Source organism: Pseudochaenichthys georgianus, chromosome 4 (assembly GCF_902827115.2).
Source record: "Pseudochaenichthys georgianus chromosome 4, fPseGeo1.2, whole genome shotgun sequence".
Lineage (NCBI taxonomy): Eukaryota > Metazoa > Chordata > Actinopteri > Perciformes > Channichthyidae > Pseudochaenichthys > Pseudochaenichthys georgianus.
Window position 1 is genome coordinate 43,496,971 of NC_047506.1, and position 16,355 is coordinate 43,513,325.

A 16,355-nucleotide genomic window follows, 5' to 3' on the forward strand; every position below is an offset into this window, starting at 1 on the left:
AACACCGTGTGCCCTGCTTTAGTTCCTATCGTTGTGCCATAGTACTGCAAGCACTCTTCAAATCGTTCATACAACCTACCACAACATTCAGTTCAACCTTATTCTCCCTGCTTATCACAATGTAAACAAATAACACATGATATAGTAAATACAAACATAAAATGGTGATTTATCCAAGATTTAAATCAATAAAGAAGCAAACTAAAACAGAAGTCACAACTTGTGTCACCATTTTTAAATTAATTATTGTCAATTTTACTATCCAGTTTCTTCAAGTTATTGAGTCAGTTTTCATTTGTGCAGCTTCTTTCCTCCATAAGTTATTACGTTACATTTGATTGAACTGATGTTCTTATCCAAAGCAACTTAGCTACAATGTGTGCATTCAACCATAAAGGAACAAACAACCAGCAACATCCTGTAAGTACAATAGCTTTAAAAAAGAACATTCTAAGTGCTACTGGTTTTGCTTTAAATAAACAAATCTTTCTACGTGCTATGTACAGGAGGTTTGTTTCTTTCTTATAACCTGTATGCTACATAGGACATAATCCACAGTATCATATAGTTGCATGATTAGTATATACTATTAGGTTCTGTGGTGATGCTGTTCTGTGTGTTGGTTCAGGTCTCAGGTCTGCAGCGCCGTGTGGTGGAACTGGAGACATCGGAGCATCAGAACCGCGAGCTGCTGCAGGACAGAAAAGCTCATCAGCAGCAACGAGAGCGCAGGCACAGAGGAACCACCGCCCAGCTGGAGGAAGCCCTGGAAGAGGCCAAGAACAAGGTAACGGAACTCTCTGGGCAGGTTGGCGTTGCTGGAAGCAGAGTCCACGGCCTGGAGGAGCAGCTGGGCCTGGCCGATGCCAACCGCAGGGACCTGGAGCTGAAGTTGGCGAGGCTGTATTCAGCGCTGCGCCAAACTCTTGGCATCAGCCAAATCCTTCTGTCCGGCACACCTGGGTCCCGCAGACGGTCTTCCTCTCCCTGGAGGAAACACCTGCAAGGGAAAGGTACTATAGCGTCTTGCACTTTTAAGATTCTTGTTTGCAATAGGGAAGAACCACTAATAAGTGTGTTCTTTGGGTAGGGGGCGACGGTGAGACAGATGGACCGGTGCTGTCCTTGGCGCATGGTGAAGATGAAGAGCTGGACGTTGACTCATTGCATTCAGTCCTGCGGGAATTCCAGCAGGAACTCAGGGACACACAAAGAGACAGGGTACATCTGAATGTATTCATAACTTAAAAGGTCCCCTATTATACCGTTTTTGATCTATATATTATTGGTCTCAGATATATACAAAACCTGTCTCTGAAGTGTTTGGCTCGAAATAGCAAACGGATTGTAGCCATGCCATCCCCCTCTATTTACGGCCTCTTTAAAAAGTGCTGATTCTCTGTCTTTTACTTTAGTATACAGTAGTGGCCAAAATCTTATCAGCTCATGTTCAGACAGGTTTTTATATAAATAGATCGGGACAAAAAGTGAGAGAATCTTTTCTCCTGAAACGTTCAGAATCTCTTTACACAGAGGGGACACGTGTTGATGTATCAAAGACATGAACAAGTGGATTTTGCATAATAGGTGACCTTTAACCTCTTACGTACGAGGGCCCTCCCGATCGGCGCAAGTGAATGTTTCTGTGTCTCAGGGCTTCTTAACATTCATGAAACCTATTAATGTGTAGCACCAGATTAACGGGGAGAATCTCAGCTAACTGAAGATACGAACCATTTTTACCAAAACAAAGCACAAGTCTCATAAGAAGCGTCTAAATGACCCCTGAGCGGAAAAAATGCAAACTGACTTTGGCACAGAACTCAAGATAAAGATACCCTTATCACTTATCCTAACTGCACATACAAGATATCGGATTAAAGCTGAGACTCCACAGATTATATAGGTATAGTATCATCACTGAGCAATCCGAACTCGCTACAGGGGAAGCAAACACAGACATCACAACACGGAGCTTTACGGAGCATTTACGGGACATCTCTTATCTTGGCAGTTATTCTGATCAAAAGTCGTGTTCAATGGCATTAAAACAATAAAAACGCTGCTGAGGGCTAATCCATAGTGTCCAATTAATGTGTCTGTCGCTTTGAAACAATGATTTATAATCCATAATTCCATTTTTATGTCAAAATCAGAGAAAAAAAGTTAGCTGCTGTATGCAGCTTCCGGTTTTGGCCACGCGTCACTCTCACTCCTTATTTGGTAACGTGTGTATGTGAAACTTTCCCTCGATTCCATTGGCTCTAGCGGTTATAAAGAGATTTCATTCGTCAAAATGGACCAAGGGGGGCCAGAGATAGGTCAAATCCACCCAAATCACCCCAGAAGTGTTTTTTTGTGCTAAATCTCTCTAAAAAGGTCAAATGTCACTTGTTTTGCATCAATCTTGATACAGGGTACTTATTATATGTTGTAGTTTGGATTCCTAAAGCTTTTAGTCTACCATCCCATCATTCAAGGGTGGTCTTCACTATAAGCAGTTTTGTTTTTTTGGACGGACACAATCATTTACAATTTACTGTGTTCAATCTGAATTTACTTACTAAAAACATCTATATTGATTCTGACTTTTCTACATCCAACTCACAGACGTAACCTTGCTTTGAGAGAAAAGATTATTAATGTAACCCTTTTAGACGTGAAGATATGGTCATTTGTTCTGGGAATGTCATGTTCGAGCCTGAGACCTGAAAACCAGGCTCGGGGCTTAACAGGTTAATCTCTATTAGTGGGATTATGGACCTAAAGCCGGTTTTGCTTGTTAGACCACCAAATCACTTGAGTTCACTTGTTGCATTTGTGTGTTAATATTTCAGACTAATCTTTTGGCACCTTTTGAGCTCTGATCATGTTCCCCTAGGATGAAGCCTGGGCTCAGATAGTGGGTCTCAGTCAGCAGATAACAGGGCTCTGTGGCAGCCAGGAGAAGTCAGCCACACAGCTGCTTCAACTTCAGGATACCTTGAAGCAATCGGAGCAGGGTAAGAAAAGCAGTGAATCCTACAAACACAGTCAATATTTGTTTATTATTCTTTATATACACACAGCAAATATTTCGAATATTGTTCCAGGAAAAAGAGAGATGTCAGAGTGCTTGCAAGAGACGCAGACAGCCCTTTCCTTGCAGGAGAAAGTAGCATGTCGCACAGAGAGGGAGAAGAGACACCTTGAAGCGGAGGTCGCTCGATTCAGGACTGGTCTGCAAGCTGCTGAGGCCGAGTCCAGGGCACTGCAAGTATGTAGAAGTCAATGAGAAAGATGTAACACTTGTGTCTGACAAGGCACATATTTGGCTTTTTATTTATATTTAAATCGATAGTTATGAGTCCCGGATGACCGCCAGAGGCGGTGCTTTAGCACTGGATATGTCCATCGCGCGCATGCGCAGCTCGAGTACCAATAACAACAAAGTCACCTGTGACCCACGTGACACCGGCTATATCAGCCGGTATTGTCAGAGGATCTGTTCCCCGAATCTTCTCGCGAGCACACAAGAATTCTGAGTGACAGGGAACTCTGGCGGTCATCCGGGACTCATAGAACCATAGTTACAGCCGTAACTATCGTTCTATTTCGTCCCTACTGACCGCCAGAGGCGGTGCTTTAGCACTGGATGACTTATACAAACAATGTCATGAAGAATCCAAGCCCTTGCTCACCACTGGAAGCAGTGGAGCTCGGCAAAAGGACCACGCCCAAAGAATGGGGAGTGGCGACATTGACCTGATGGCAACTGGAGAATGTGCCAGAAGACGCCCACGACGCCGCGGCGCAGATGGTCTCCAGGGGCACCCCTCTCAGGGCAGCCCAATATGTTGAGATGCTCCTTGTAGAGTGGCATCTCAGCCTGATGGCAGGGGGCGGCCACTGGCCCCGTAAGCCTGTGAGATGGTATCGACAACCCAGTGGGGCAGCCACTGGTTAGAGGGCCTAACCTCCTTTAGTGCCGCCAGGGCAAACTCAAGAGTTGCTCCTCCTGCCGTATACAGGCAGTAGCCTTGATATACGCCCTTTGGGCACCCCCAGGGCACAGCAACTTCGATGTGCCGTACTCCTGAATGTCAAAGCGTGCCAGCTGGGCAGGCTGATTGAAGTGAGTTTGTGGAAGGACCCCGGGCGGGAATGCCACATTTGCCCAAAGGGCAACGCCTGAGAGTCTCACCTCGGGCATGTATTGTTTATGGAGAGGACATGCAACTCCCCGACTCGCTTCCCTGAGGCTATGGCAAGCAGAAATGCTGCCTTCGTGGGCAGCCACCTAAGCCCCACCTGGGCCAGGGGCTCGAAGGGAGGAGATGATAGGGCATCCGGCAGCAAGGGCAGGTCCCAAGCAGGAGCCCTCGGGGTGCAAGGGGGACGCTGCCGTAAAGCCCCTTTCATAAAGAGGGACACTGACCTGTGGCACCCCGCTGCTCTAGCACGTTGACCCGGCGCGCACTCTGCTGGGCAGAACGCTGACCCTGAACGGTCCTGCCCTGCCGCACTGCACCCCACCCTGAGAGACATGCACCTATGGTGATGGTCTCCTGGCGGGATGGGATGGCGCACGCCTACCAGGAGATAGGCCCTGCCCCTCCAGCGTGACGGAGAGTGGAGCAATGCTGCGACACCCTGACTTCACTGTGCCTGTGCCACTTGGCGTCCAAGTGAAGGCTGTTCAGCCACATCTGCATGGGGCGCAACGACAGCGGGCCTAAGGGCCCAGCGGCCGAGGGAGCTGCCAGTCTGCCCAAGGGCCGGAGGAACTGAATATAAGGCACCCTCTTGCCCGGCCCACGTGGAAGTAGGCATCCCTCGGTTGAGAACCACTCCACCTGTGCGTATGCAGTAGTCAGCATATAGAATGGCAGCACCTTCAGGAATCTGTTGATTCCTCTGAGGTCCAAAATCGGGCGAAATCCGCCGACTTTCTTGCTCACGAGAAAGTATGCCGAGTAGAACCCCCTGGCTAAGCAGAGGGTCTTACTGGGTTGATTGCGTCCTTGGACAAAAGGACGGACAACTCTTGGCCCAGAGGTAGGGCCCCTGCCGGATCGCTGACGACTGTCAATTAGACCCAGCCGAAGGCTAGGGGCCGGAGCTGCGGTCCGTACCCCTGGGTTAAGGTGAAAACCACCCAAGGGACGGAAGTACAGACTGCCCAGAAACTGAGCTGCTGCTGGGAAAGCAGCCGCCGACCACCCCCGGGATTTCAGAGCTGAAAGGCCAAGAGGCGACTTCATCATGCCCCTATCGGCAGCTAGCCGATCCACTTTAGAGGACAGCCTGTTTCTAGTCCTTCTATTGGGGGGAGCACACATAGCCATCGCTCCCTCAAGTCGCCGGGAACGGCTGAATTGATCTGGACGAGGACGTGACAAGGAGAGGTGTCTGTTGGCTGCTGCCAGACGTTCCACCTCAGTGATTCTAGCCACTCTGAGCACCCGAGGCATGCAGCTACAGCTCATGCAGGCGTTTACCGTGAGAACCTCCCTCAGATGCTTGAACTTCGTCCCCACTGACCGCCAGAAGCGGCCGAGGCAGGAGGGGCAGCGGTCGTGGCCGTCCTCGGGCTCAAGAGAAGCCATACAGGCGCTACATGAATGAACCATTCTGTAGGTAGCCAGATGCAGCGTAGCCGGGAGCGGGTGCGGGAACACAGCCTTCACCAGCTACCTGCTTAATGGAAAGAATAGAGCGTTGCTGCTACTCGCCGAACAGAAAGAGGGATGTAATTACACCCACGTTACCGGCAGAGGGAGCGGGAGCGAGAGCACTGCCTTCACCTGGCTGGATTAATAAACACAGCAGTTCAGCGTCTACCAGGAGCGGGGGCGAGAACACTGCCGGCTGAGTTAGAGACGAATGCCAGATGCAGCATAACCGGGAGCGGGTGCGGGAACACAGCCTTCACCCGCTACCTGCTTAACGGAAAAACAGGGCAGTTCCGCATCTACCAGGAGCGGGGGCGAGAACACTACCTTCACTGGTTGAGTTAGAGACGAATGCCAGATGCAGTGTAACCGGGAGCGGGTGCGGGAACACAGCCTTCACCAGCTACCTGCTTAACAGAAAGAGTAGAGCCGCGCCGCTACTCGCCCAACAGAAATAGGGATGTAATTACACCCACGTTACCGGCAGAGGGAGCGGGAGCGAGATCACTGCCTTCACCTAGCTGGATTAGTGAATAAGGCAGTTTGCCAAGAGCGGGGGCGAGAACACTGCCTTCACTGGCTGAGCTAGAGGCGAGTGCCAGATGCAGCGTAACCGGGAGCGGGTGCGGGAACACAGCCTTCACCAGCTTCCTGCTTAACGGAAACCAGGCAGTTTAGCGTCTACCAGGAGCGGGGGCGAGAACACTGCCTTCACTGGTTAAATTAAGACGAATGCCAGATGCAGCGTAACCGGGAGCGGGAACACAGCCTTCACCAGCTACCTGCTTAACGGAATAAACAAGGCAGTTTAGCGTCTACCAGGAGCGGGGGCGAGAACACTGCCTTCACTGGTTAAATTAAAGACGAATGCCAGATGCAGCGTAACCGGGAGCGGTTGCGGGAACACAGCCTTCACCAGCTACCTGCTTAACGGAGAAACAAGGCAGTTCCGCATCTACCAGGAGCGGGGGCGAGAACACTGCCTTCACTGGTCGAGTTAGAGACGAATGCCAGATGCAGCGTAACCGGGAGCGGGTGCGGGAACACAGCCTTCACCAGCTACCTGCTTAACGGAATAAACGAGGCAGTTTAGCGTCTACCAGGAGCGGGGGCGAGAACTGCCTTCACTGGTTGAGTTAGAGACGAATGCCAGATGCAGTGTAACCGGGAGCGGGTGCGGGAACACAGCCTTCACCGGCTACCCGCTTAATGGAAAAACGAGGCCGTTTGGCGTCTACCAGGAGTGGGGGCGAGAACTGCCTTCACTGGTTAAGTTAGAGTCGAACGCCAGATGCAGCGTAACCGGGAGAGGGAACACAGCCTTCACCAGCTACCTGCTTAACGGAGAAACAAGGCAGTTCCGCGTCTACCAGGAGCGGGGGCGAGAACACTGCCTTCACTGGTCGAGTTAGAGATGAATGCCAGATGCAGCGTAACCGGGAGCGGGTGCGGGAACACAGCCTTCACCAGCTACCTGCTTAACGGAATAAACAAGGCAGTTTAGCGTCTACCAGGAGCGGGGGCGAGAACTGCCTTCACTGGTTGAGTTAGAGACGAATGCCAGATGCAGTGTAACCGGGAGCGGGTGCGGGAACACAGCCTTCACCGGCTACCCGCTTAACGGAAAAACGAGGCCGTTTGGCGTCTACCAGGAGTGGGGGCGAGAACTGCCTTCACTGGTTAAGTTAGAGTCGAACGCCAGATGCAGCGTAACCGGGAGCGGGAACTAGAGATGTCCCGATCCCGATCCCCGGATCGGCCCCCGATACTGGGTTTTAAGGTGGATCGGGATCGGCAGATACAATTAAATGTCATGGCCGATCCATATGAAATATTTCCCATGATTCCATTGTTACGTTGTTTGTCGTTGTTGTTCTATTGCATCAGCCGCCATTATCGAGTTGGCAAAGTGGAACGGACACATATCGTTAGCTAGTTAAAATGTCTGCAGTTTGGCATCATTTTAAAATTACTACAAGTGAGTCGCCGACTGCGACATGCAACGTCTGTGTTGTGGAAGTCTTACGAGGTGGTGCTAACAGGGTCTCCTACAACACCACAAACTTAATAAAACATCTTAAAAAGCACCACCCCGACGAACACGCCGCCTACTGTAAAGCGACAGCGTCTGCGACTGATGGACTCCATCAACAAACACTGCGGGACAGCTTTAAACGAAAGGATTTACTTCCTCGAGACTCCGAGAGATTTCGCAAGATTACGGAGCTGATTGTGGAGTGCATAGCAGGGGACGACCAGCCAATTTCACTTGTGGAAAACTCCGGTTTTTGTCGTCTAATAAATTATTTGGAGCCGCGCTATGGGATGCCATCCCGCCATTACATTGTTGAAAAAGGCATCCCAGCCCTGCACACCAAGGTGCGTGAACAAGTGCAGCGGCACCTAAAGGAGGCTACTTCAATCGCCCTCACCACAGACCTGTGGAGTTCAGGTGTAGCCCCGATGTCGCTCCTCAGTCTGACCGCCCACTGGATAGACTCCAGTTTTACTTTGCACAACGTGGTGCTACATGCAAGTGAGCTGCGTGGCTCTCACACTTCAATTCGTATCCGGAATGCTATTGAAGAGATGCTCGCCAAGTGGGACATTGATAATGACAAGGTGCATGTTGTTATGAGGGACAACGCCGCCAACATGAAGAAGGTAAGCCTTCTTGTTATTGACCACTGATGTTTAGCTACGCATTACCCACGTCAGTAAAGTTCATGCTAATTCCGTCAACAGCATCTTTTAATGAATGGTCATGGGGTAAACTTCCATTTGATGATTTTGACATGATATACTGGATGTATATTAAATGTTCCCTATTCCCAATTATAATTATGTGTGCCCTGGATTTATTTAAAATGATGTCTAGATAACGTGTCTTTTAGACGGCAACCACGTCAACAGGCTAGCAGAAAAGTTAGCCTAGCTTGTTGTCAGCTAACTCACGTCAGCTTAGCCACTAGCACTAGTTGTTATTGCGACAGCAAAGAATTAAAACGAAACATTAATATCCTGTTTTATGTCTTATCTAAGACTACAGGCTTTCAATAAGTTTGTTAGACTTGGAAGTAGCCTACCATTTTAATGACAAAACAGCTAGTTTTGAGAGGCTACCTATCAATAGGAAAAATATTCAGTGCAACTTTTGAGATGTTAAAATCTCAAAAGTCTCATCGGATCATAATGGTTTGGAGGTATCATGCAGATGGTGGACCATAGTGTATAAATTACTCACAAATGTTATGGAAATTTCCCGAGGTTTGTTTAATAAGTTAAGGAAAGTCCAGAAATGTATGTAAGTCAATGAGAGGTAAAGACGTTACCTCTCATTGACTGCCATAAGTTTTGCAACCAGCAGATGGCTGCGCTCTATTTGATACTATTGTGACATTGACTGCTTATTTTCCTCACTGACCAGTATCAATAGGATATTGATATTCATCTATCTATCTCGCCATCATCCTCTCTCCCAATCTCTCGACTGTAGGCATTTGCAGTAGAGATGTTAAGATTCACCGATTCGCATCGGTGCACCGGCATAAACGTTCAAGATGCGAGTGCACCGGTTGAAAGAGTGCACATCGGCTACAGTTTGGGTTGAACTCGCGATGCATCGATTGCGTAGCGTCTTTGCATCGGTAAAAAACCGATTCATTCATATAAAATCCCCTCATCTTGTCAACGCTCAGCAGAGACGATCTTTGATATTTGCTTCGCCACTACGGAGACCGAGAGTCTCAGTTATCAACCCACACGGAAGTTGAGGAGAAAGAGAAACACAGCGCACCGACAAATACCTACAAATCAAACGTTTGGCAACACTTCGGATTGTTCAAGAAAGACGGTGTAATAATCCTTTATGCTATATAGTTGACCGCAGGTCATGGAGAGTAATAAGGTATCCGTCGACCTTTGTATGAGGTATCTTTATTACTTAACAGGTCTACAGCCATGATACATAGATCCGTCCTTGATGCGGGCTTGCATACACACAGTATCACTCCGCAGCCGCACCCCATCAGTAACGTCCTGATGGTATATGTGCGCGGCACTATATACTACAGACGGTCAACTTGAAAAATCGCTCACAAATTGTTAACGATGCCGAGCCACTTTAAAGTACACAAGTAGTACGAGGAACTTAGCGACGCACATAAAGAGGCGACATGGGGTCTGCGGCTGAAAAGAGAAACCTGAAAGTTAGACATATGAGTTAAATCACTCAGTGAGGTGTTCTGTCAGAGAGAGTGGTGTTTAGTTTACAGCAGCCTGTGAAGGCCAATAATAATTTAAATGTCTTCCTTACTATAAGCAGTTATGAAATACCTGTTTGTGAAAGGTTATTTATATTCTTTATTGTTATAGAACCCACTGGTGAGTTAGCCTATGAGTGTTAAGCACATCAGGCTGGCAGCTGTATGGGCATGGCACCATGGTAGCTGTTATTTGTTAATCATGAGCAATGCATCCTTACATTGTTTAACTGTGAGGTGTTATACAATTGTACTGTACTCTGGAGAGCTTTTAAAGGTAAAAAAATAAACGGCATGATGGGATGTGCAGTACCAAATATGTAAAGCACTTTTTTGTTAATGTATGATTTGCTGCATATAAGGAATAAAACAAAAATCCTCTGTCGTACCATATTGAAGTATCATTATTTTTTGCATAGTGTTGAATCGCATCGTATCGCATAATGTTGAATCAAATCGTATCGAACTGTATCGCAATAGTGGTGAATCGTATCGTATCGCATCGCCTGGTGTTTCAAATGTATCGTTAATGTATCGTATCGTGGCAACGTATCGAGATGCGCATCGCATCGGCCTCAGTGATGGAGATGCACATCCCTAATTTGCAGACATGGGGGTGCAGAGCCTGGGCTGTTTCGCTCACACACTCCAACTCGTGGTCATCCAAGGCCTTCTCGCCCAGCGAAGCATCATCGATGCTGTCGCCAACGCACGGAAGCTTGTGGGTCATTTTAAGCATTCCCCAAAAGCCTACTCCATCCTCGAAGACATTCAGGTGGTTATCATTTTATTATTATTAGTAGTAGTAGTATGTTATCTTTTTAGTAATTGCACTTTCCCCCCTCCCTGTCATGTCATTGTAAAGCAATCCATCATTAGGCTACACTAGTGTTGAAATATATTAACCTAAATATAGAAGCATTTTGAGTGGCCTACTAGAAAAGCGATACACACAGCTGATTTATTTTAATTATTATCATTATTATTACTTTACAGAAAGACCTGCACATGCCAACACAACGACTCCAGCAGGACGTGTCAGTCAGATGGAACAGTACTCAGTACATGATGCTGGTAGGCTATATGGATGGAAGGAATGAATACAAAGAATGAATAGATTTTTTTACATGTGAATCAGCCTAAATAAATACATTTAGATGTGAGGTGTATATATATATATATATATATAGTTCTACTTGTATTTTACACATGAATGTTAAACTAACATTTATTTACTTATTTTGCAGAGCCTTCTTCAGCAAAAGAGGCCGCTCAGTGTCTATGCAGCGGACCACGACCTTCCATGCATGCCCTCTGCCAACCAATGGGCGCTTATGGAGAAGGCAGTTGTGGTCTTGAGTCCATTTGAAGAGCTGACAAGGGCAGTGAGTGCTGCGACTGCGAGTGTCGCGGATGTGATCCCTGCAATAACTGTCCTCAAGCGTCATCTTTCCCGTGAAGAGAGCACAGATGCTGGAATCAAGACGATGAAGAGAACACTTCTTGAGGCTGTCACTGAGCGCTTCGACTACGCTGAGACTGAACCAATCTACTCCGTTGCTACATTGGTTGACCCAAGATACAAAGATAGGCAAGTCCTGTTTGATTCAAAACTTCTTTTGCGATATATAATTGCTTAGGCCTAATCAATTCACCACTTGATTATTAATTATCAAATAACATCAAAATAAATGTTCCAAATGTTGTTCTGACATTGACAACAATAACTTTGATATGCTAAGGGAACGACAAAATATGTTAGGAAACAAATAATCATTTTTAACTAAATGAAATTCTATCCATTTTCAGATTCTTCACAAGTCCAGACCACCAGGAGCTTGCCAAGGAGGCTCTCATTAGAGAGGTGGAGATCATGGAGAGAAAGAGGAAGGCTGGCAGTGAGGTGTCTGCAGAAGAGCCTCCAAGAAAGTCACCACGTCGAGGCGGAGTAGGCTGTGCAGCTGCAAACAGCAGCTTTGTCAGTCTATATGACGAGATCTTGGAGGGGAATGTGGTGGAGTCGAGGCCTGTGAGTACGTCAGCAGTCGTCACTCAGGTGGAGGCCTACCTGGCTGAACAAACCATCCCAAGGTCAGAGAATCCTCTACACTACTGGCGGGCACATGCTACACAGCGACCCGCACTGGCTGATACAGCCATGAAGTTTCTTTGTGCACCTTGTACATCGGTGGACAGTGAGAGACTGTTTAGTGCAGTGTCAAATGTCCTTGATGAAAAAAGGAACCGGTTGACAGCCGATAAGGTGCAGGTGTTGGTTTTCATTAAAAAAAACCTGCACTACACTTTGAAGAAGTCAGTGCAGTAGATTAAGATGGAGGAAATAAGGAGCTCTATTACACTGTAAAAATGTTTATGTTTAAGTTTAGTGATTAGATGTCTCTGAGATCCCTTAATTACCCACACTGTGAAAAATAATAAGTTCAGTTTACTTGAAAAAAGGGTGGAAACTCGTTGTCTCAAATAAGTAACCAAAACTTTGTATGTTATGTTTACTTTATGTGTACAATTAATGCAAAGATTTTTAAGTTATGGTTACTTACTTCCAAGAAGTAAAGTTTAGTGAAGCTTACTTGTATTTACTGCTGTTAAATGAGTAACCTTTTGAGTTGTAAAGGGTACTTTATGTTGGATAGGAAAGTTTATTTTTTTTATTATTATTGCAAAATAAATGCTCTTGAGAATAAAAGCTATTGAGCACAGCTTGGGTGCCTGTCTATTTCTTAATGTATACGAAATTAAATGCTGTTTGCCAACACAAAATGTGATATCGGAAATCGGTATCGGAAAACCGGTATCGGGAAATATCGGGATCGGATCGGAACCTATATGAAAATATCGGAATCGGATCGGAAGCTAAAAAACGAGATCGGGACATCCCTAGCGGGAACACAGCCTTCACCAGCTACCTGCTGAACGGGAAGAGTAGAGCGGTGCTACTACTCGCCGAACAGAAAAAGGGATGTAGCTACATCCACATTACCGGTAGAGGGAGCGGGAGCGAGAGCACTGCCTTCACCTAGCTGGGTAAAATAAAGAAGCTTAACAGTATACGCAAGACGTTAGCCGAGCGGCTGCTGCTAACGATCAAGCGAGATCAAGTCAAATAACACACATGTTTAAGACCAGATAACTAGCTTCTAAAGAAGAGAATAGCACAGAGCCGTAGTTACAGCAGTAACCATGGCCAGGGCTCACACGGCATCTAACCGTAGTTACAGTAGTAACTATGGCCAGTACTTACATGGTTTAGAACCGTAGTTACAGTAGTAACTATGGCCAGTACTTACACAGCATAGAGCCGTAGTTACGGTATTGCCTATGGCCAGTACGTGCACGGCTTGGAACCGTAGTTACAGTAGTAACTATGGCCAGTACTTACGGCTTAACCCCGTAGTTACAGTATTAACTATGGCCAGTACTTACACAGCTTGGAACCGTAGTTACAGTAGTAATTATGGCCAGTACTTACGGCTTAGAACCTTAGTTACAATAGTAACTGTGGCCGGTGCCTAAAAGTGTCAGCCAACGGCTGCCCACTAGACAATATAATATTGGGAGGATGAAATCCTCCTTAATGGCCATACATGCAGAGCACACGGCACACAGTGAAGATTGTTCTCTGCATATCGTCCTAGTGCTAGGAGTCTAGTACTAGGAGCAGTAAATACAACGATATAGCGCTACTGCAACCATACCATGCGTTTACCGGGAGCGGGAGCGAGAGCACTGCCCTCACCGGCTGAGTTAAATAATGAAGCTTAACCGTACATGCAAGGTGTTAGCCAAGCGACTGCTGCTAACAATCAAAGCAACCAAGTCAGAACACAATGTTAAGACCAGATAATTAGCTTCTAAGAAAGAGAACAGCCCGCATAGAACCGTGTCTGGTTACAGTCGTAACCGCACATGCCGAGCACACAGCACCCGCCGTGAAGATGTTCTCTGCATATCATCCTAGTGCTAGGAGTCTAGTACTAGGAGCAGTAATACAACGATCTAGCGCTACTGCAATCAAACCCTATGATACAGGGAGCGGGAGCACTGCCCTGAGTTAATAGTTAAGCTCAACAGCAAGGTGTTAGCCAAGCGGCTGCTGCTAACAATCAAGCGACCAAGTCAGAACACAAATGTTAAGACCAGATAATAGCTTCTAAGAAATAGAAAGTACTTACCTTACTTTCTGCATCTAAACGAAAAACGGGTTTAAAGTATGACCCTCTGGGCTTCCATACTAAATTGAATGAGGGACGCAGCCAAAGCTGGGACTCAAATGCTAATGATAGCTCGGGCACAACGCCACAAGCAGAACTTTCAAAAGAGCATAAAGGCAACTTTATGGGAGAGGAAGCGGGAACACTGTCGTCACCAGAAAGTCTAAGCCACAAACAATAAGACGGTAATCAGGACAACTTGGCTGGGAGAGGGTGTGGAAACACAGCCATCACCAGCAACAAGCTGACACAAACCTGTCTGTCGAGGCTCTGCACAGCGCACAGCCGGCCACAGCTCCTGGAGGATGCGTTTAACGACCCGTAGCTCCGACTGTCAGTCGCGAAGCTCCCCGCGGCCAGCTGTTTGCAGAGAAATCCTTCAGATCAAACGTTCAAACCTGAACGCTGTAGGCTACAAAACGTAGCCACGGTACCCTCGTGCAGCGAGAAGATGAAAGGAACAGATCCTCTGACAATACCGGCTGATATAGCCGGTGTCACGTGGGTCACAGGTGACTTTGTTGTTATTGGTACTCGAGCTGCGCATGCGCGCGATGGACATATCCAGTGCTAAAGCACCGCCTCTGGCGGTCAGTAGGGACGAAATAGAACCAATATTAATTGAAAGCTTTAAAATGATCGTAACATTCTTTCCATTACACAGCGTACAAACGTCTGTAAGGTATTGTAACCTCTTTCCTTCTCTCCCTCGATCCTCCTTAGAAACTGTCATTAGTTTGCATAGCAGTGGTGTGTTATCAACTCAATGAGCAACCGCTGACATGTCCAAATGGACCGATCAGAATCGAGTATTCAACTAAGCTGTGTAATAAGTATCAAAGAATTGTGTAGCCGAACTACAGAAACTCTTAAGCAGAAACATTTCCCAATTCAAAGCATGTTCAATGGAGCATAAAATTATACTTTCTATTACAGTATATCAGACTTTTAATTTAGAGCCGTAAATTCAAAATGATTGAATTAGAGTTCTTACTATTTTTAACAGTCATTTTCACAAAATGGTCAAACCGTGCTTTTTACCTGGTTTCAGCCCCAAACAGGCTAATCATTGACAAATCCAAAATAATTCCAGCTTTCATTTAATATAATAATAATAATAATAATACATTTTATTTTTAGGCGCCAAGGACACCGTACAATTTAAAAAAAAAAAAAAAAAAAAAAAAAAAAAAAACAGAACAAGATGGGAAAACAATGAATGTTTGTGTGATTTCTTCATAAAAACCAACAGTGGTTGTGTAAAGAAACTGGAATCAAGATAACGGACGGCCAAAGTTCTGAGAATGAATGAATATTTGGTGGTTATCATTTGATTGCAGTTGATGCAGGAATTTGTTTCCTTTAAGGACACAAGAAAACCTTTTTAATGAATGTGAGACTGAAGGATTGACTAAAACAGCAGACAACATCTTCACTGACAGTTGATGAACTCTTTGTCCATTCCTCTGCAGGACGAGCTGGAGCTCTTTCAGGGTTCACAATCACGTGCCAAAGTCGAACAGCAGAATCTAAAGGAGTCTCTCCAAGCAGCAGAGGACAGGCTGAGCCGTCTTGAGCTCTCCCAGCGCAGTCTGGAAGGAGAGCTGCAGAGGGCCCAGCTCAGGGCCGCAGCACTGGAGGCCGAGTCAGGGGCCCTGCAGGAGAGACTGACAGAGCTGAGGAGGAAGCTGGGAGAGAGCGAGGACCGCGGTGTCACGCTGAGGGTCAGCGAGGAGCGGTTGGTCACATCACTGGCTCGCGCTGAGCAGCATGAGAGCCAGCGGAGAGAACAGCTCCACACACTGTCCCACAGCCTCAGTGACAGCAGGAGCAGCAGCGGGGCCCTGCAGGCGCAGACCTCTCAGCTGCAGAGGGCTCTGACAGCCAGTGAGCAGGGCCGGAGGCTGCTGCAGGTACAGGGAAGAGGAACACCTCAGTAACACAACACAAATCATGTCCACTGTGTACTTGTTTCTGTAAGCATTTCCTCTCTCTTAACACAAGGAGATTTCATTGGAACTTCCAAATAAGACGAATAGCCATGCGTCCATTGCTGTGTTGATTTACAGTGCAGCTATGTTACCTTTTCAGCTGCACACTGAGCATTTCTTATTTACATTTGTGGTTTTCCTGAATGACCTCAAAGACTGAGCGATAAAATGCTCAGGCAAGCTCATTCATTCTCCAAGGGCTTCTCAGGAGAGCTT

General features: G+C 46.7%; 1 protein-coding gene across 1 annotated transcript in view; it reads left to right on the forward strand.

The window, feature by feature from the left end:
* crocc2 (ciliary rootlet coiled-coil, rootletin family member 2) overlaps positions 1 to 16,355 on the forward strand; it is a 56,994-nt gene that overhangs the window by 35,571 nt on the left and 5,068 nt on the right. The window contains exons 27-31 of the mRNA XM_034080541.1: positions 629 to 1,013; positions 1,091 to 1,221; positions 2,882 to 3,002; positions 3,093 to 3,256; positions 15,621 to 16,061. Coding sequence (XP_033936432.1) covers positions 629 to 1,013; positions 1,091 to 1,221; positions 2,882 to 3,002; positions 3,093 to 3,256; positions 15,621 to 16,061 — 1,242 coding nt within the window. The remainder of the gene's footprint in view (positions 1 to 628; positions 1,014 to 1,090; positions 1,222 to 2,881; positions 3,003 to 3,092; positions 3,257 to 15,620; positions 16,062 to 16,355) is intronic.